Source organism: Tyto alba, unplaced genomic scaffold (genome assembly GCF_018691265.1).
Source record: "Tyto alba isolate M040663 unplaced genomic scaffold, T.alba_DEE_v4.0 Super-Scaffold_13, whole genome shotgun sequence".
Classification (NCBI taxonomy): domain Eukaryota; kingdom Metazoa; phylum Chordata; class Aves; order Strigiformes; family Tytonidae; genus Tyto; species Tyto alba.
Window position 1 is genome coordinate 29,612,035 of NW_024881275.1, and position 20,000 is coordinate 29,632,034.

General features: G+C 43.5%; 1 protein-coding gene across 3 annotated transcripts in view; it reads right to left on the reverse strand.

Moving 5' to 3' along the window:
* The window catches only part of PCSK5 (proprotein convertase subtilisin/kexin type 5), a 246,574-nt gene extending 233,494 nt beyond the window's left edge, over positions 1–13,080 (reverse strand). For all 3 annotated transcript variants that reach the window (XM_042787933.1, XM_042787934.1, XM_042787935.1), the window contains exon 1: positions 12,370–13,080. In XM_042787933.1, the coding sequence (XP_042643867.1) occupies positions 12,370–12,567 (198 nt within the window). In that variant the 5' untranslated portion in view covers positions 12,568–13,080. The remainder of the gene's footprint in view (positions 1–12,369) is intronic.
* Between the last annotated feature and the right edge of the window lie 6,920 nt (positions 13,081–20,000).

Here is a 20,000-nt window from a genome sequence, read left to right on the forward strand (position 1 = left end):
GCAACACATTTGGTCTGTCAGACTTTCTGATACAATTGGGATACCCACAAATGCATTTCTAATAGTCATATTGAAAGGCTATTGAGGCCTTTACAAACTGCAACTGAATACTTTGTTGAGCTAAATTTCAGAGGCTCTCTTTCAGGTCCTGTGAGATAAGTGTTTTACTTTAAAACCAGAAAAAACTAATCTGAGCTTTAAAACCATTGTTCAGATATCTGCATTGGCTCCACTCCACCCCCAATTGGTAAAACTACCACTCCTCACACAGGACAGGGCTTGGCTGCTCGAGAGAAAACAAAGCTTATTCTGCAGTCCATTCCTGCAGAGAAGTGGTGCTACTCATTTCCAAGAGGGGTTGGGAAACTTTCTCAGCTTAAAGCCCATTGCTGTTTATTCATGCTTGGCTCACTGGAGTCCAGCATACTCACAAAGCATTGATTTTTTTTTTTTTTTTTTTTTTTAAAGTTTAGCATTTGATTGATTTGTTTGCTTCATTCCAGCTCAGATGGGTTACTTGAGATATGATAGTTGAAGTACAAATATCCTGCAGTCCAGAGTGTGGAAGGAATATGGATGAAATAGCTGAATAAAAACACTCAGAAAATTAAAGTAATTGAAAGCAATAGGAGCAGTGGCATGAAATCTCTCACTTAAAAAACAGTTTTCACATTTCAGGACAGCTGGGTGACAAACATGATGTAAATTTTTAAAAGGAGATCTGAAGCACACTGGACTTGCAAGCCATTACTAGGCAAATGAATAGAAACCAAAAAACAACATAATTAATGGACACTTGGATAAAAGCTGACTGCTCTGGAAACAGTTAAACAGATGAAAAACCTGCTTTACAAATTTATTAGTGTTCTTTAAAGAGATCAAGCATATAGATAAACATGGGTAGATAGATATACTCTGGTTGGACTTCCAAAAGGCTTTTGACAATGTTCTTTAGCCACAGTTTTTAAAGAATATACAAAGTCAAGGCATATAGGCTTTGCAGAAGCAAGCAATCAGTTAAAAGATGAAAACAAAGCTTAGGAGTAGTTAGTTATTTGTTTATTAAAAACCAATTAGCTTCTTATAATAGGTGGAGGTCCCTGATGGAGTTCTGCTGGGGTTCATGGCAGAACCTCTTCTGCAACCTACACTACTTCATAAAAAATAATTACATGGAAAAGGGAGTGAGCGATGAGGTGTAGATGTCAGCTGTTGGTAACAATCACAGATGTAAAGACTGCAGCTGATTGTGTGTGAGCTGCAGAAGGACCCTGCAAAACTGAGTGATGACAATAAAACAGCAAATTAAATCTAATGTAGACAAATGTAGATGAACTGATGTACAAACACTCACACTATAATGAACTGTTTTGAGCTGCCCAGTATCTCTGAGGATTGATGATCTCAGGGTTATGGCAGACTAATGCACAGAAACTCAGCTCCGTAGAAGTCCCAAAAGCAAATGACATACTAGATGTGATCAATAGAAATATGGAGAATAAAGCAGAGAACATGGCACTGTAAGAATAATACAAGGTTTTGCCACACTTTAAGTACAGTGTGCAGTTCTAGTCCTGTGTATTCAAAGAAGACATAGTAGATCTGGAGAAGTTTCCAAGTGCGACAAGGAGGATGGACAAAGATATGGTAAACACTCTGTATGGGTAATAGCTAAGTAAACTAAGACTCTTCAGTCTAGATACGGAATTTAGGGTAAATATCAGAAATCTAAAATTTCGTGTATGGCATAAGACTGGACAGAGATCGACTTCCACTGTCTCTTTCAGTAGCCATCAAACAAAGCTAGTAAGTAACAAGCAAAAGAAAAATAGTTCTTCATGCAGTGAAGCAGCAAACTTTTTAAATCCTTGACAAATAATACTGTGGATGCTCAAAGTGTTTTTATTTGAAAGACTGGATAAGTGTCTGGACAAAAATCATTGAGAATTTCTAAGCGCACAGAAAGCATATCCAGCTCAGGCAGTCTCCTGAGCTGAAAACAGCTGAAGGGAGTGTTAGGGAGAAGCACTCGATGCTTGTTTTGTTCATTCTCTCCCACAGACAGTAATTTAACACCACTGCCATAGGTAGGCAGGCTGGATGGATCTTCTAACTGACCCAGAATGGCCTTGTATCCTTATGGGTCTATTTGAATAAAGGCTGTTCACACAAACAGAAATATTATAGGAGCTACTTCTCTACACCTTAGATGTGATACCATTGTCTTTAGAGGTATGACACTGTGCATTTTCTATCCTGTTCGTTTTTAAGACATCATGTTACTGTGTTAATATGTTCTACAAAGAAAAGCTCAATAAAAACAAAAAAATGTTCTCTAGGTTTGTCCAGAAGGGAGGCTACATGCTACTGTTGATTAAGCTAAATATTTTAAAAAGGAGAACATAATCCAATTCTAGGCTGGAATTTCAGCCACACAGCACTACTCAGTAACACCTTCACTACCCACTAAGCATCCTTGCACAAAACCCGGTAGTTTCATTCCAGTCTGAACACAAATGAGTAAAAGAACGTGACAAAGCTTTTAATTGCGACTTATCTCTGAAACTTCAGTTTGGCCCTGGAGAACAAACATAAATAAGACCTATTCCCTGCTGGCACAAAAACATCTTAAAAAATAAAAAAAAAAAAAAGAGGAAAAACTGTAACTTGACCAAAAATGGCCCTTTGCAGATGGCTATCCCTCATTTAGAAGCATGCTGTCTCCCTGGCAGCTGATTCCTTCTATATGGAAGAGTCTGCGCTGACAATTTTTTTCTTTCTTAATTTGTTTAGAACTATATAATCCCTGATCATGCCTGGCTAAAGTGCCTTTTACAATCTCATCTCCATCGTACACCATCATGTAATCCACAAGAATTTCCACAACAAGCTATTCTGGCACGATTTAACGGTGTAGCTCCGATACTCTTCTGGGCTTGCCAACATTTCATTCCAAAGAGTTTTTCATTCTGCAGATATCAATCAAATTGGGTCTAACATATTGCCAAATAATCACTTACTGTCTTAAGCTATATACCTCTGGCAAGCAGGATTCTGTTTGATTGTATCTTTCTCTGCATTTGGCAGGTGACAAAGAGCACCACAGTTCCTCACTAGGGACATATGATTTATTCACATTCATAGCTGACATATGTATCTCCCCATTTTGTGATTTTATAATTCATCATTTAGAGAGGAAGAGAAAGATATACTGGTCAATCACAGAACCACAGAACACAGCTGCAAAACATGCAAATATGATACCAGAAATATCTTGCCTGACAAAGTCTTGAGAATTATTTATGACATTGTACAAAGCAGTGGGGAGGTTGTACACAAGCTGGACATTTTTTCTGGTCAAGGCAAACAGACGTCAATCAAATCACAGCAACTGGGGTGACCATGGGAGTGGGAAGCCTATCTTCTAATAGGAAACCATAAGCTACAGAAGCAAAAGTGAAGGCTGGTTCCCCCTGCAAATGTGATAAACAGATGAGCCACTTAAACACAAGAACAGATACATACTGGCCATGACTAAATTTAGTCTGTAAGTTGGAAGTCAGCACAAAACAAAAAAAAACAAAAAAACCTTCCAGACTGAGGACAAGTAACAAAATCACTTTTAAAACTGGTTAGTTTTAGACTTGTTTAAAACTGAGGTAGAAAATCCACTTATGAACACCTTAAGGTATATAATAGTAATCACTGATGACACAGTCCAATCCAATATCCTTGTGATTTTCATATTTATTTTCAGATGATACTTTGCAAATTAAAAATGGTATCTATCTCCAAGTACTACTTGATTAACAGTTCCCTTCAAATTACTTAAGTTGAGCACAAAATTAGACGATGGGATGGTAGGTCAAAACTATGGAAGTAACACTCATATATCTATTTATTACAGCAGGGCAGCAAACAACTACATGTCAGAGTTCCTCTAGAAACTGTTTTGGTCAATATTTCAACTAATGACCTGACTATTGGCATAGGAAAGATATCTGTTAAGCATAATATACATGAAGAAGCAGAGAGGATCTGCAAGCATGTTTAGGGGCAGAAACAGAATTCAAAACAAACTGAAATTGTAAAACAAGGTCTGGGAAAACGGAACAAGATTTAACAAAGGCATATGCAAAGTACTATACCTAATCAATAATAATCTACTGGACAAATTCAGGCTGGAAAACAATGGGCTAAGAATTAAGCAGAATTAATCTTCGAACCATAGCAGATCACAAGCTGAACTAAGTCAATAATGTCATACAGCTCTGGGATAGACAAACACCATAATGGGCTACATAAATAGGAGTCCTGTCCTGAAAACAACTGAAGGAATCCTAATGCCGTACTCAGCTGTAATGGTCCAGCAGCTCCTTGCTCAAGAAGATGAGGATCACTTAGAAAGACCAGAGTCAAACAGCAAGACCGATCAGTGAAAGCCTGACCTATGTGGAACAGATTGGGCTTGGATGAAAAAGGATGAAAGTGGGTGGCAGGAAGAGTGGATCACTACAACTTCTCTGATGTTGCTACTCTTTATGTTCATAAAGAAACAAGAAATGCAGGCTTTGAACTGCAGGAAGACAGACACAGCTTAGACTTCACTGGGGCAAAGAGGATAATGAACCACTAGAATTGACGATGACCTGGCACTGTGGAGCTTCCTTACTGAAGACCTTCAAAAACTGATTAAACATCTGCCAAGAAAGATGGGGGCATACCTGATCCTCCTGAAGGGCACTGTGATGGACAAACGGATGTACAGACAAGTCATACCAAAGGTATGATGCACGATTGATTTAACTCAATTCATTTTACAAACTTCTTCTGGTTCTTCCACTTTCATCTAGCCTGGTCCACTTATTTATGTATTTTGTTTGAGAGGAGCAGTTCCCACAAACATTGCCATTTGTAAGCTGGGCTTGCAACTAATTGTTATTCTTAAAAGTATAATTTAGCGTGTGTTTGCCTAAGGGCTTTAAATAAAAAATCATCACATAATTTGTAGCTTGACTATGCCGTTAAACGAGATTCTCATCTTTCCTCATTTTGTAACATCATACAAAGACAATTAGATTGCCTCTATCACTAGAACACATTTGGCACATCCTTTTCTTCATCTTACTCCTAATGAAAGTTCACATTTAGTTGTAGTAAGCTCTGCTCTCTCTCCCTCCTCCCGCTCATTTTTAACTGCACAGACATGAGAACTACTGCTAAGTCTGAAGTAATTAGCCATGGCATACCCCTTTTATTTTCCAGTATGTGCTGGTTTTCTGTTTCTGTGGCATGTATTTGCAGGAATATTGTTTCAGTGTTTACATTTTACAAAGTTCTCTCTACCTGGTGGTTATTCTCTATCAGTCCATAAATGTACTTCTTCTTGTCAGGAATAAGAGAAAATTAAATTTTCCTTGATAAATCTCTGTAACTCCCTACATCTGCATGTGCATACAACTAATTTTGATTCTTTTAATATTGTAGTCCTGGTACTTGCATATTTAATACTCAGGACTTCATTAAACTTATCCCAGTTATTAAACTTTAGTAAGAATATGCTCTGTTTCAATGCTGTGACCACACAGGCTATTATGGGGCATGTGCCTTCTATTAACTGTCTACAGTATTATTACAGGGTAGCTGAACTTCTTTGTACACAGAGGCCTACTATCCTGCTTTTTTGAGTCATCCATGCAAGGTAGTGGAGATTATGGTAGCAAACTCCTTCCTTTGCTGAAGACAACCTTACTTTAGACTCTTTATCTTAAAATAAGCTCCCTTTTCTCTTAACTGAATGCTTTTTTTCTAGTCTTCCAATCTCAGCTACTTAGCTTGCAAAATTTCCTTTTGAGTCCCATCAGGAATAGATTTGGAAAATGGAAAACAGCCATTCTTCTCTTCTTTCTGATCAATTGATCCTGTTACACAACATCTTCCCTGTGCCAGCACTAGGACCTCATGTTTAAAATGAACTAATATTTATTAACTCTTTCTGTGATTTGCTGGCTCTAAAACTATGAACTCAAAATAAAACAAACAAACAAACAACACCTTTTGGCAAATCACATCAACATTTACATTATCTTAAAAAACACATCCATGTATCTAACAGTGACTCCTGGGCCACACCTCAAGCTTGGCACACTTAGGTGTCTTTTGGCTAACAGTGCGTATTCCTTGCAGGAAGAAAACTGGAGGGAAAGGGTAATTTGTCACTTGCCAAGGATGGGGAGTAAGCTACTAGATCCTGGAAGAGATCAGAAAAGAGAAACTACTGGAAGAATACAATTGGAAGAGGAAAGATGTGATCTGGAAAATTGCTGGCCCACCCTCAGCCCCTGCCTAGAATTAAGAAATAGAAAGGAATAGAAGGATCTAAAGTTTACTCCTATACTAATTAATGCAGCATTTCTTTCCCTTGTTGGAGCCACAGATAAGATATCTTTATCTCTTCCATTCTTGAATCACCTTTGGGGTATCAGCTGTTTGTTTCTCCTGCTCTCCTGCACCTTCAGGTCAAGTCTCCTGCCCGAATGAGAAACTCCTGGCACCTGATGACAACAACCCGAAACTGATGAGGCACCACTTTCTAGAAAAACACAAACCTAGAAAACCTTCCTTATTTTGAAGACCACACTTTTCAAATTAAAATAAACTCATGCGCCCAGAGTCAGTTACTGGAGCTCCTCTTCTTTTATGTATATAAATGAAGACCTGAAGGGAAAAAGCTTAACTCAATAGCACAAAATGCTTCAGCATCAGAACCCGGACTAGCATTACCAGCTTCTCAAATGCTTCACAAATCACCCCTCTGTAAGCTGGTGTTCTTTTCTCCAGTCTGTTGAGAATATTTCAGCAACAAGCCACAAATTTATATCCAGTGAGAAGCTGTGTTTATAAGAAATGAGGAAATTCATAGGAATCAAGAAGACCTATCAGTATACCTTAATTTTCATGGCTGTAGAAAAAGAAAGATTCATTTTTTACTGTATAGTAAGGAATCTCCACACTACCAACATAGTTGTAATATTCATGCCAATTGTACAAAATGCTACACAGACTACGTTTAACCCTCAGCAGCTGCCAGCGGTGAAAGAAACTTTCCCAAAAGACAGATACTTTGCTCTAAAAGAGAGATCTGCTTCAGGCAGCCACTGCAAGATAGAAGGGTAAAATATGTCAGCAAGGGGCTGCTGTGGGATGCATTATACTCCAAATTGTTCCATCCAGTATGTAACTTAGAACAACTTCTGGGCTGCTTTGCATTATACTACCTTATCACAGTCCCAGGGGGCTTGCTAGTCCAGATCATTTTATTATAAGACCCATGCAAAAAGAACAGAGGCAATTTTTTCACGAGACAAGGATTCACTCACTAGAGAAACTACTAACTGCACTTCAAGGGTAGGCCAGAAATACCTGCAATACACGGGAAATGTAAAAAACCAAAAAAGTCAACTCTGTGCATTTAAATCTTGATATTACGTGTTTGTGCCATCTGAAAGCTCAATGAAACACGGGAGGCCTTGGGCTGATCCTTTTGTAGCTTACATTGATGCTTCACTGTGTTTGCTTCATCATCTTCAATGCAGCTGTGGTTGTGTCACAGAAAGGACATCACCAGTGACCAAGTGCTCAAGCCTAAATTTATGGGATAGGCTTTTAATAGGACTTAAATGAAGGCTTGTTAATTTGAGTGTCAGCTCCAGATGGCCCTACTGTCCAAAGCAGAAGCTCCAAACTGGTGGCACTAACTGCAGCAACCAAAATCACTGACTTTCCAAAGGATATCCTGCCCACTTGTGTCAGTCCATAAGGAGATCTGCTGCCACTGTTTTTGTGATACATAACCTCTGTTCATTTCTATGGGGAAAAGAGTTTTCCAACAGAAACCGACTAACAGTTGACACTATGATAGGTCTAAGTTGCTGCTCTATGCTCTTCCAAGCCATAGATGAAGAAAGTTAATGACAGTCTCACTAAATTCACTGCAAGGATTCAAGTATCTTTGAAGAAGAAGCTTCTCTGTCTACTGTCAACTTCCCATTGGTAATGGTAAGGAAATACAGAATAAATGAGCAGTATGTTGGAGCAATTTGTAGGAAACAAGAACCAGAGCATGTAGCCTGGAAAAACACAGAGTAAAAGAGGATTTTTTCTCTGCTAATGAAAAACTCCTCTTTTCAATAAGCAGAGAAGCTAAAGCTTCAAATTTCTATGACAATTGATGGAAACGACAGAAGAAGTTTGAGAGCAACAGGTATTTACCAGAAGCTCTCAGATGCTAGAGTTCTCAATTGCTCACCAGAAGGTGATCTCAAGGTCTCTTTTAACATTCCTTTCTGCCATCTATTTCTGACTGACTCATCCAGTTATTCAGGTAGGCTTTGTAGCTTTCCTGTCATCACCATGGCAATGAAAATTAAGAGGTATTTCAAGACTCAACTGGATATTTACCAAAACACATGAGCACCAAAAAAAGGGAAAGCTAAATTCCGCCTGTTACCAGAAATGCACCAAATAACAAAAACAGAGAGAAGGGATGCTGTCCGATGTTTACGATTCACAGCCTTCCTGGGTCTACCATCTTGTCTCTTAATGTACATTTCAATGCCATTCTTCCACAAATAAAACCTAAGTATTGCCTACACTTACCTGTTCTAATCCTAACCTACCCTAAACTCTCTCTCTCTTCCGTAGCACCTTGCATTTCCACTCATGCAAAATTAACAGGGTGGCTGTAACAGTAAAAACCTTTCAGAAACCCTTTATTTTCCACTATTCCCTTCAGCTCTAATCATGCAATTAACTGTGGCTAGAATACTCCTGGTTTGCAACTTTGCAACTGCACCTACTTGACCTTCATTTTTTTATACACAGTTTCACTACCTCTTATCTCGAATATTTTAATTCCTTTATTTTTCTGGGTCATTTGTACTGAGTCGGTTCTTTGGGCCTGCCGTAGTGGGATTTGGATTTAGCTTTTTGCACTTTCTTCTTAAAAGTGGGCTCAGAAATTTAATTTAACCAGAAATATTATGTTTAATGCATTACACTGTCTTTTAAATCTATTTCAGATTATTTTTGGATGTGTATTTTTATGAGATTTGTAATTACCTTCTTCAAGCATAAGTAAACAGTTTAGATCTTACTGACGCTTGCAGCTTTAATTATAATATTTCAGTTTAACTAGGAGAGATACTATCTGCAAAACCAAAGTTTAATTGCCTGGCCATAGCTGCTAAAATATGCAGACATTAAGCACAAGAAGTCCTGCCTCTAACAGAGAATTCTGCTTACTGGTTATCTCTTTCAGTGTTTTCATAGTGTATTCAGCTAAGAGAATGTCTTTCAACATCTCATACCAAATGCAGATTTTTAAATTGCTTGCAATTGGCTCTCAACAACAAACAGTAGATTCTCGCCCCATTCACATATTCTTTTGCACTTCCTGTTCTGTCAAGTATCTTCCTGCTTTTCCAAACCTATGCAGAAAGCTCATTATGGGCAAATCTAACTCATCAGTCCAGACCATTCCTGACTTCTTTTCCCTAGAAGTTAATACCTTACTCCCCTTACCCATCTTTAACAAGTGGTACAGTCTACAAAGAGTGATCAATAAGCTTTTTTGTATCTTTAAGAAATACAGTCATAGAATTAGTTTCCACAGGCGTTGAACCATATATTTACATGTTAAACTATATATGGTCAGACGACAGCCATTTGGATTATTTTTTGAACTCTGACTTATAAAATTATAAATTCTATCTAGCAACAATGTCAGTCTGATGAAAGTTGTATAAGCACCAGCAGGGAATAAAAGAAACGACATTAGACTCACCACCAACATATTTACAAATGTGGTGTCACAGAAATATCCTTTGAAGACGATTTTGCAAAAAATTATCAGAAACTTAACACTGACCACTGTAAAAAGATATCCATGAAAGGAAATTCTGCATAAGACTTTGTGCAAATGCACAGCTCTTCTTAGGGCATGTAAATATAATGGTAGAGTGCTGAGCTCTACACTGGCACAGCACAATGTCATCTAGCATCCAGTTACTCCAATTCAAAATACATACAAGGAAGCTCTGTGGAATTTCTTCACATATGCCTACCGCCTGCTTCTTGTTCTTAAAGGCTGGTTACAGCCAGAAGATGAGGAACCACCTATCAGTCCAGTTCATATTATTACCGAACCTTTCTTTCTCATGCATTCATCACTTAGCGCTTTTATTAGTCTTCTACTTGAACTCTCCCTCTCTACACAACTAAGTAACTGTACTGGCTCCTTTCACATACGCTCTCTTTTCACCTGCATATCCAGTAATGTGTTTTCCAGTTTTCCATTATTTATAGTCTGTATTTTCTCTCATTCCCATCTGTATACCAGATCAGTAATGTATCTATTATTAATATCTCATAGGTGTATAGATGGCACTCTCACTGACACATAAGAAGCAATAGTGGCTTACTACATGCTTCTCTTCATTCAACATGAGGTTTGGATGTTCAAGGTGTTAAAAAAGGAAGCTTTGACAGCTGGCCTGACAAAAGACAAAAAGGGGAGGAAGTGCCTCCTCCAACTCACTAAATGTTGTTTATTTCGGCACTATAAAGGCCCAGATAGGAACACAGATAAACATCTTGAGCAAAGGATGTGTGTAAGACAAAAAAGAAAGATATCAATGCAAAAAACTTTGGGCTTGCATTCCTAAATGGCAGTTTCAAGGTATGGTTTTGACATGAAAGCTTCTTCCCAGATTTCTGTGACTCCAACTGGGAATAACATTGCCTACCTGCCCAAGTGCTCCAAGAAGGAAGCTGGTACTGTTTTACTGCAGCTTTACACATCATGTTTGATGTTACCTGTGTGTCATTTTCCAGCTTTTCTTATGTACGTTACTTATCTTAATAGACAGAACAGCTGTCTTATTCAGGCTCAAAATGATTGGGAACGGTTGAGATGGGCACCTCAAACTTTTGAGTCAATGATGCAGTATGTTGGAACTCACAACACAAATAATAATCAGGTCTCACTTTGATCTGTTTGATGTAGAAGGTCTGTTGTATAAATGCAGCTCGCTACACTGTTGTGAATCTCATGGAATTGTTTATTTTTTAGGCACTCACCTTGCTTAACCCTACATATGCAACTCACGTTCTGAGGATAACTGTCAGGAGAGCCTAGGTCACGGGGCACAAACTCTGTCAAAAAGTGTGATCTCGGGACATTTTAAACAGCAACCGTGCCAAGCTGTAGCGGGGAGGGGGGTGTTAGGGGGGGTGGGGGGTGTGCACGGATATTTCAGCATGATGGGAATTCAGCAAGAACCAGGTGCTTCCTCACTTGCAGTTCCCTGACCTGTCTGGATCCACGAATTTTCTCACGGGGTGATCTCTGCAACTAGCCAGTCCAGGTGTTTTCCAGCGAAACATCTGCGGGCTCCACTGCGCCCAGGTGCTGCCCGGCGGGCCGGCCGCGGGCCGGGGAAGCTCTGCTCACAGCACCGGCATCCGAGAGCCGACCTCCTCTCTCCCCTCATTTCGCAAGAAGCCCGGCAGAAAGCGAGCGGGCTGCGGGACAGCAGCGCGGGCCGCGGCGGCGGGCGGGCTCCCGCTACGGGGGAGCCCCGGCCCCCTCAGCCGCGCTCCCCTTCCCCTTCCCCGCGGGACCCCGGCGGCGGCCGCCGCACGCCCGGGCAGCCGCCCCGCGGCACCGGGGCCACCCTCGTCACCTTCTCCTTCCGCCCGCCCCGCCAGAAAGGGGGTCGGGACGCCCCCCGCGGCGGGCCGGCGGCCGCAGCTGCCACGTCCTGGCTGCCGGGGAGACGGGCGCTCGCCGCAGGACGAGCTCCTCTTGCACTGGCGTTTTTCCCTTTGCAAAGGGGGCAGGAGGGTGCCCGGCGCCGAGCGCAAAGTTCAGCCGCCGCGGAGGCAGCGCGGCGGCGGGCAGAGCCCTGGCGGGGGATCCCCGGCGCCCCGCCCCCCTCTCCCCTGCCCGCGGGCGGCTCCGCGGCGTGCGCCCCGCTCCGCACCTGGCCGCGGAAAGGGGTGCCACGGCCCCGACCCCTCCGGCGCGGCTCCGGCGTACCTGCCCCCCGCGCATCACCTCCGCCAGCCCGCGGCGGGAAGCCGGGGCACCGGGGGGGGGAGGTTGGGGGGGTGGAAGGAGGGGGGGCTGTTCGCAAGCCGCCCCGGGGCGGCGGGGCCCGCGGCGGGGCCGGGGTCGTGCGGCGGCCGCGGAGCTGCCCGTGCCCTGCCCTCGCCCCTGCCCCTGCGGCGGCGCAGGGCGGCGGCAGCAGCAGACCCTGCCCGCCCGGCCGCCCGCGCCCGCTCGGAAGTAGTTGTAAGGGGGGTTACCTGTCCTATATTGACGTATCCGTATTTGCTAGCTATCCTGTTGGCCTCCGGCAGCCCCCCAGCTATCCGCACAGCCCAGTGGTTGGTGTAGAGGCGCGTCCTGCAGGCGGGCAGCAGGAACCCCAGCACCAGGGTGAGCCGGCAGAGAAGGTCCCCGCCGCCTCCGCCTCCCCAGCAGCAGCGGCGCTTCCAGCCCATCTTCTCCTCCTCCGCACACAACCCCCACAAAACTTCTCCTTCCTTCTTCCGAAGCTCTTCTCCTCACCTCCGGGCGGCACCGGCGGCGCGTCCTCCGAAGTTACCCCAGGGAGGAAACTAGGAAGAGCTTGGAGTAGTGCATTGAACCGCCCGGGTGTTAGATGATGAGGGGTTGGGAATAATGGTTATGATCGGTGATTACTGCCGTCCCCTCCTCCCGCCGCTCTTCGAGGATTAAGTAACTTGCTTGGAAAGCTCTCACAGTTTCTGAGCGCCAGCTTCTCCCTCTGTCCCCAGCTACATGGGAAGTCGTCTCTCCGCGGGGAGGAGGGCTCCTTCTCCCTCTCTCCGCGCTTCCCTCCTCTCTGACTTCCTTCTCCCTCCCAGCGATCTTCTGCCTCTTCTCCCGCGTCTGGCTTTTTCCTCGCCTTCCCTCTTGCCCGGGGTCCGGGAGCAGTGCGACTGCGGCGGCAGACGGTGTGTGAGTGTTAGCAGCTGAGCGCCTCAGTTCACTCCGTCTCGGCCACCTCCCTCTCCCCTCCCTCCCTCCTCCTCCTTCTTCTCCTCCTCCTCCTCCTCCTCCGCCCGCCCTCGCTCCCGCCCGCCCGCCCGGCAGCGCCGAGGGCCAGGGGAAATGGCAGCCGCGCCAGCCCCGTGCTCCGCCGGCCCCGCCGCTCTGCCGCCCCCCCCCCCCCCCTCCCCCCAGCGCTCCCGGGACCGCGGCTACCGCCGGCCCTCGCCGCCGCCGCCGCCGAGGGCTGCCCCCTCGCCCCCGCCGGGATGGGAGGCCGCCGTCCCGCCGGCGCGGCTGAGGGAGCCGCGGCGAGGTGCGAGGCCTGCGGCAAGGCCTCGTGCCCGGCACCGGTGGCGGCCCCCCGGCCCTGCCCCCGCGGGGCGCCGCGGTCGAGGAGGAGGCCTCGGGAGAGCCCCCGCGGCCCCGCTCGCCCGGGTCCGCCCAGCCGGCCCCGGGGGAGCGGGACAGGGGACGGGGCGGGACGCCAACTGCCCCAAAGCAGCCGCGCCGCCTGCGCCTCACGGGAGTCCGTGGGCGGTTGTTTTGTAAACGTTGCTCGGCGTTACTTAACGCTGAGCTTCCCTCCAGAGTATGTTGGTGGTCACCGCGTTGAGCGTGACAGCGGGCGGCCGCCGCTTCGGCAGGGGAGCGGTGGTCGGGTCGAGGAGCGCGGCCTCCCCGGTGCTCCCTCGTCCCCATCCCTGCGTGGCGTGGCCGTGGCTCCTGCCACTTTGCTGGGAAGCGCTGCGGGACTGGGAACCGTCTGGGCGTGTGGAGTTGCCTGGGTGGGGTGGGGGGAAACATGTCCACCCAAGCCACAGCTGTTGCTTGCCGCACTAAGCCTTGCCACCACCAGCGTGGCTTTGGACAACGTGTAGATCTACTCCCTTTCCTTTGAAAGACCTACTGTGAGGATCCATTACACGTTGTGAAGGTATCTGAGCACGAGAAGGGCTGTTGCAGTGTGCTGATGTAAATGTGGTTTTTTTTTCTCTGAGGAACCTGAAGCGTCCTACAAAGTCAGGCAGCCATCATTCTCTTTTTCATGGGGATGTGAAGTATGAGAAGCTAAATGCTTTACAGAAAGTCATACAGTAACATAGAGTTCCTTTTCACCTCCCCTAATACCTGTGCTCCTACCTTCAAAACTACTGCTTTCCTAATGAAGTAGAAACAGTAAAATGCAGACAGCCAAAACTGTGTTCCACTGTAAACCATTCTCTGCCTTAAGTTCATTAATTTCTCCCTTAAACATCAGTATTATATTAACGACTAACATCTTCCCACATCCTCTGATTGCTTTTAAAGGGGAAAAAAAAGGGGAAATCCATTCTCTACCTCTCTGTTCTGTGTATCCAAAAGTCTATTTGCCAGCGATGAGCTTTTCCCTGTTGGTATTTTTTCCTGTAGTTCGCATTATCATTTGCTCAGCGTATTACAACATACTGTTTACTTCTGTTTGTAGATTCAAGACCTCAACCTGGCTCACCTTCTCTGGGATTTCACAGGTGATGGCTCACTGTTTAGCAAATCATTCTTCTACTGAAACCACAATCAACACTTCCATCAGATTCAGCAGGAGCAGTGTTAGGCCCAGATGACTACATCTTGCAGCTAATATTCATAAATATGCATTAATTGAATATGACATTAAATCTCCTCTAGCAATTAGCCCTCCTTATTGATTGGTTCAATGAACTACACAAGTCAGCTCTCTTCCTGTATTTGAAGTGCTTGAAGCATGTTTAACTGTGAATGGACACCGTACTGAAGTACATAGCAATCAATGGGTCACAAAACCTGAACCTTGTGCAGTCTTTGTTTTTCTGAAGAGGATAAATTAAAAATCTATTTTCTGATCTTTTCTCAGTGAATTTTACTGTTGTTTTGAGCGCCTTATTTCCTACTATGTATGGTGTGGGTTCTTTTTCTGGCACATAAGGTACAAACTACAAGCAAAAAATAAAGCCGTGCTGTAATGTATCTACTTCCAACTTGGCTTATATGACAGAGTGTTTTATACACAGGTACCAAAGCCACTAGGAATTGGTAGACTTGATAAATACATCATTGTCCCCAAGTATCGTTTCCTAATGCTGCATTGCATCATATAACCAAACAAAAATTTTGTGAAAGTTATTCTATACCTAAAAACAGGCTCTGAAAAAGGAGGGATGTAATCCCCAGGGACATTTTTTTCTATGATTATAAAGTCCTCTTTGCTGAGGCCACTGAGGCAGATTGCAATCATAGCTAGTGTAGGAGCACTTGGATGTTAGTTGTGGTGCAGAACATTTGAACCCATTTCAGTGTGAACCTCAAACTACAAAATTTTGCTGAGTACCTCATCACAGCCACATCCTATGGGGAGACTGCACTGTTGCCACTCCCTCATCCCCGCTATGAAGAAAAAAAAATTAAAAATGTGAGAACTCCTGCATTCATATCCCATGCCATGTTCTAAGTTGTTTCTTTCCAACACAGCTAGGAAGTAAGTACACTGGGCACCAGGAGAGTGGAGACACCAGTGAGGGGGCTGTCAACAGTGGTATAGTTTTGTTCAACGTACCTGGTGTATGTGGTCTGCTTGTAACTGGTAGCTGAACTCACTTCTGTATTCTTGTAGGCCAGGTAGCTTGTCTGTAGGCACCACACTCCAGGAAAAGTTTTTTCTCCTCTGAGCAAGGGCACTAAATTGGTCTGCCTCATCACTATTGCCTCAACCTGTGACTTTTAACTCTTGCCCCCACCACCCCCCACCACTCTTACCCCTCTATGATGAAAACCAGATATAGGTTTGACTGCTCAAAATGCAAGTTTCCATGTGTCTCTGTCTTGTCCTTTATTTATTAACACTAATCACTGAATCCCTTCTCTGTTGTTAGTTACAAGTGATTGTGATCCCAGATCTGACCTTGGTCTCTGCTCTCACTTTCCCTCTATTTGATCTAATTGCTGCTCTTCTCACTGTTTTGCTTACCCGTTCCTGAAATTATTCTTTCCTTTCTAGTCCTTTTCCAGCCTGGAAAATCCCTCTGTCTCACTAGCTCTGGCAGCCTCTGTACTGTGCTGTGCTTCATTTCAACTTTCCAGCACTTTCCTATGTGAGTTTCGCATATCGGTGCTCCAGAGAAGTGCTGGGCACCCTGGGGTCATAATTAAGGAGCAAACCACAGAGGACATATATATTCAAAGGAAGTGGCAGCCCAAAGTCCTCCAGGAAGTCCTGCAAGCAGATGTGCTGGCCCCTGAAGACCTTCCGGAACAGAGAACATTTTCAGAAGGAACTGGGGGTACGTGTTCATCAGCTTTTGGAGTAGAAGAGTCTGGAGCATAGTAGATGAAAGAATACTCTTCAGGGAAGAGAAATCTTCAAAGAATGGAGGTTGTGTCAGGGAGTCATTTAGAGGTTGCCTTAGAAAGATAGATAATTTTGAAATCCAAAGGAGTATTCAGATTTTCTTAGTTTCAACCATAACTGTTTTTTATAAACAATGCAGCTAGGTCACTTGACACCAGCCACCATACGGTCCAATTTGGTGGTACACTGTTCTTTGATCTGCAGTTTTCCATGCTTGAGGCTTGCCTCTGATTTTATTTACTTTTAACTTCAGCTGCTTTTGAAAAGAATAAAGTTGCTGGGTTTTTTTAAAATAAAAAACTGGGTTTGCGCATGATCAATTATATTAGCAGTTTTTTCCTTAGCAAATACCTGCCTCATTATGCGTTGAAACAGGATGTGATCCGTGTTTTGAGTGCATCACTGTTCTCACAAAAAGCCACCTATGTATGTCCAAATTTCGAGTGACAGTATTCACCTGTACATTAGACACTTTTTTTTTTTTTTTTTTTTACCTCAAGATTGCTCACCCTCACTTGGCATGCCTCTCACTGTTCCTAGTGTGTAGACTGTAGGGTCTGTACCCCTAAACCTGTGTGCAGTCCACAGCAAAGCATGACTTCTATGCAGCAATTGCTATTCCCAGTTCTTGTCAGTCACTGTGGGAGTGAGCACCATAATTGACAGCAGTCTTTATTGAGCCTTCTGGCAATGCAGAGGAGGAAAGCCTTCTGCCCTGAATGTAAAGAAGAAACAGGGTGGGTGACAGTACTCAATTGGGATAAAGAGTCTGGGGCAGAAGAAAGGAACAGAAAGAAATTGGGTTGGGGATTTGGCAGAGCAGTCCTCTGCCCAGGATGTGCTCCAGCCCAAGCCTTGCATTTCCCCTGAGCAGTTTAATGGCAGAAGTTCAGTGATTCACCTAAGGAAGTAAAGGGTAGGTTCTTTTATCTCCTGCCTGTTGGTAGTGAAGAAATAGAATTTGGGTCTGGACCTGGACCAGGCATGAGTTTGGGCTTTTCCTGATCACTGATAATTGGACTGATACTGTCTCATTCAGTTACCATGTGGATTTCATTTTGTTTTTATGAATAAGGCTGCACTGCATATTTTTCCATTCCGTTCACCCTGTGCTTTCTCTTATCTATCCTTCTTTGATTGTGTTTGTTGTCTTTTTTTGAAGGATTGGCTCCCACCTCATTATAGTTCTGACCATACTGGCAGGTATAATTTGAAAAGATGGTAGTGCTAGTTGCAAAATTATCTGAGGAGACTCCCTCTGTGCTTGTACTGATGTCTGTGCCAGCATGCCTGTTTGCCATCTTCCCATTTGTGTAGATGCCTGTCTTTGATTACACTGAAATCTAAACCGTGTCATTACAATAATGGTAACTTATATCTTTCTTTTTTATTTTTTTATTTTTATTTTTTTAAATTATTTTTTATTTCAGAGATCTATTTGACAGTGCAAATAGCTGCACTAACTTTACTGGCAACCCACAATGCATAGCTAGGATGAATGGCTAAGGCATGGAGAGAAAAGAAGGATGGTGGAGCTAGGAATCTTTTTCAGCTGGCTTCAGTGCCTAACCCAGCATCTTGAGACACTAAATCCTGAGTTCTCTTCAGAAGAACAACTGCATGTTTTCTCTCTCGAACTTCACATTGGATTGTAAAGTTTCAACTATAGAATCTCAGATACATGCAAAAAGTAAGCATTAAAATGACATTTCCAGTGTTTGACTGAATTTTAACTATAGAAATTTTCTTGGGCCCCTTCAGTATGATGGTGGAAAGATCTTCTATCTGAAATGGCTCATCTGAGTGAATTCATCCATGTTGAAGAAGTTGTTTTGTTTTCACCCAAGTTCACTTGAGTTAACATTCCAGTTAACTTGTTTCTCAATCGTCCCCTGAGTCAGAATTATTATAGCTACCCTTTTTGGTAAAACTGACTCAGCTGTACTGAAAGCAGCAATAGGATTTTCCTTTCCTATTATAGTATCGTAGAAACCATCAAATGCAAAATCAGTGTTTATTTGATAGTTCTCTTCTTAGGCCATTATTTTGTTGTTAGCATACAGCTGAGATGATATTCTTGCTAAAAAGAGTGGTCCAGTGGCAAGTGACAATCCAACCCTATTTTCAAACTATAAACATCATTTTAAATTCGTAGTTAAATGTTCTTCCCTGAAGAGAGAAAATAGAATCCTGCATCTTCCAGCATGGCCCACCCTCATTTCATGAGCTGTAGTTGGGCTAGATCTATTTGTTCCCAAAGCCCCCTCAGAGACTACTGCAGACCCTTCACTAGGAGAGCTGGTGTTCAGCTGCTTCACAGCCATTTTCACTACTTTCTTTAGACATGATATTGTCTTCTCAGTTCTTGTTCCTTTATCTTTGATCAGGTGATTCCATTAGAGTTATCTTGTCATGATTTTCATGTACATGCCTAAGAAACTAACTTTGTGATGACAGGGTGATTATGCTTAATCTTCTTTGCCCTTTTCTTATTGTGTGAGGAAGTAGAATTCATGTCTTTAATCTGTAAGAGAACCTGAGCACCTTTTCCGCTTCATAATGTGTAGAAATAATAGTTTTAGAGCATCCCTTTTTAACTTGTGGCTCTTCGCTGCTCCCAGTACAACTCCTGTGAATTATATGCCTGCCATTTCTTTGCATGGAACTTGTTCAGTGCAATTTGTTGGGCCTTGAAATGAAAAAGAGCTTCTTTACTACAGCCTGTGTCTAACAGAAGATATGACCTGAAAGTGGTGAGTTTATTAATGGGGAAGGAGCCTGAAAGAACACCAACCTATCATTTAGGAAGTGTGGCAGGTTTCTGAACACTTGGTGTTCCGGACAAGGCAGAGGTTGGGAAGGGATATTTTAGGATATGTAGCCTCTATTTGTTTGTGATTGAATAAGAAATAATTCTGTTATAATTCTCTCTTCAGGGAGTTCAAGGTCACAGCTATGGAACATACTTTTCTCCTAAGATACCATTCACAAATTTTCTTGCTCCTGAATAGGGAAGAAGTCAAAGGGTTTACCAAACAGAAGGGTACTACGAACACTGGTAGACCTGTATACGCTCTTCTGTCTTGCAGTAGTAATTAAACCAATGTCAAGAGTGCAGAAATGGAAGTTCCCATTCATTTTTTATTAGTTTTAAGCATAAATGGAAAAAAGATTCAGCTATGTCTGATGCATCCTGGCAGATTTTAAGTCTGAAAGGAGATGGAGGACAGAAACAGACACCCAGTGAGAATGGCCCAGCAACAGAGGAAGATACTATGAGTGCAAAGTGGGTTTTTCCAAGAGGATGACACTGATCTCTTACCTCAGAAACTCATTTTGCTGTGTCAGTTTGCTAAGGAGACAATTCTGGCATTTCTGATACAAAGAATAGAGAAAATGCACATCTCTGCAGATACCTCTGTACTCTGCCTGCTGAAGAGCAGAGGTGCACTGACAGTTTCTATCGGAGCCTCTTTGGTGTTCTTTGATTTGGCAGAAAGGACAAAGTAATCCATTGGTGAGAGCTCTTTCCTTTCCCAAGTTCTCTCATTTGTATCC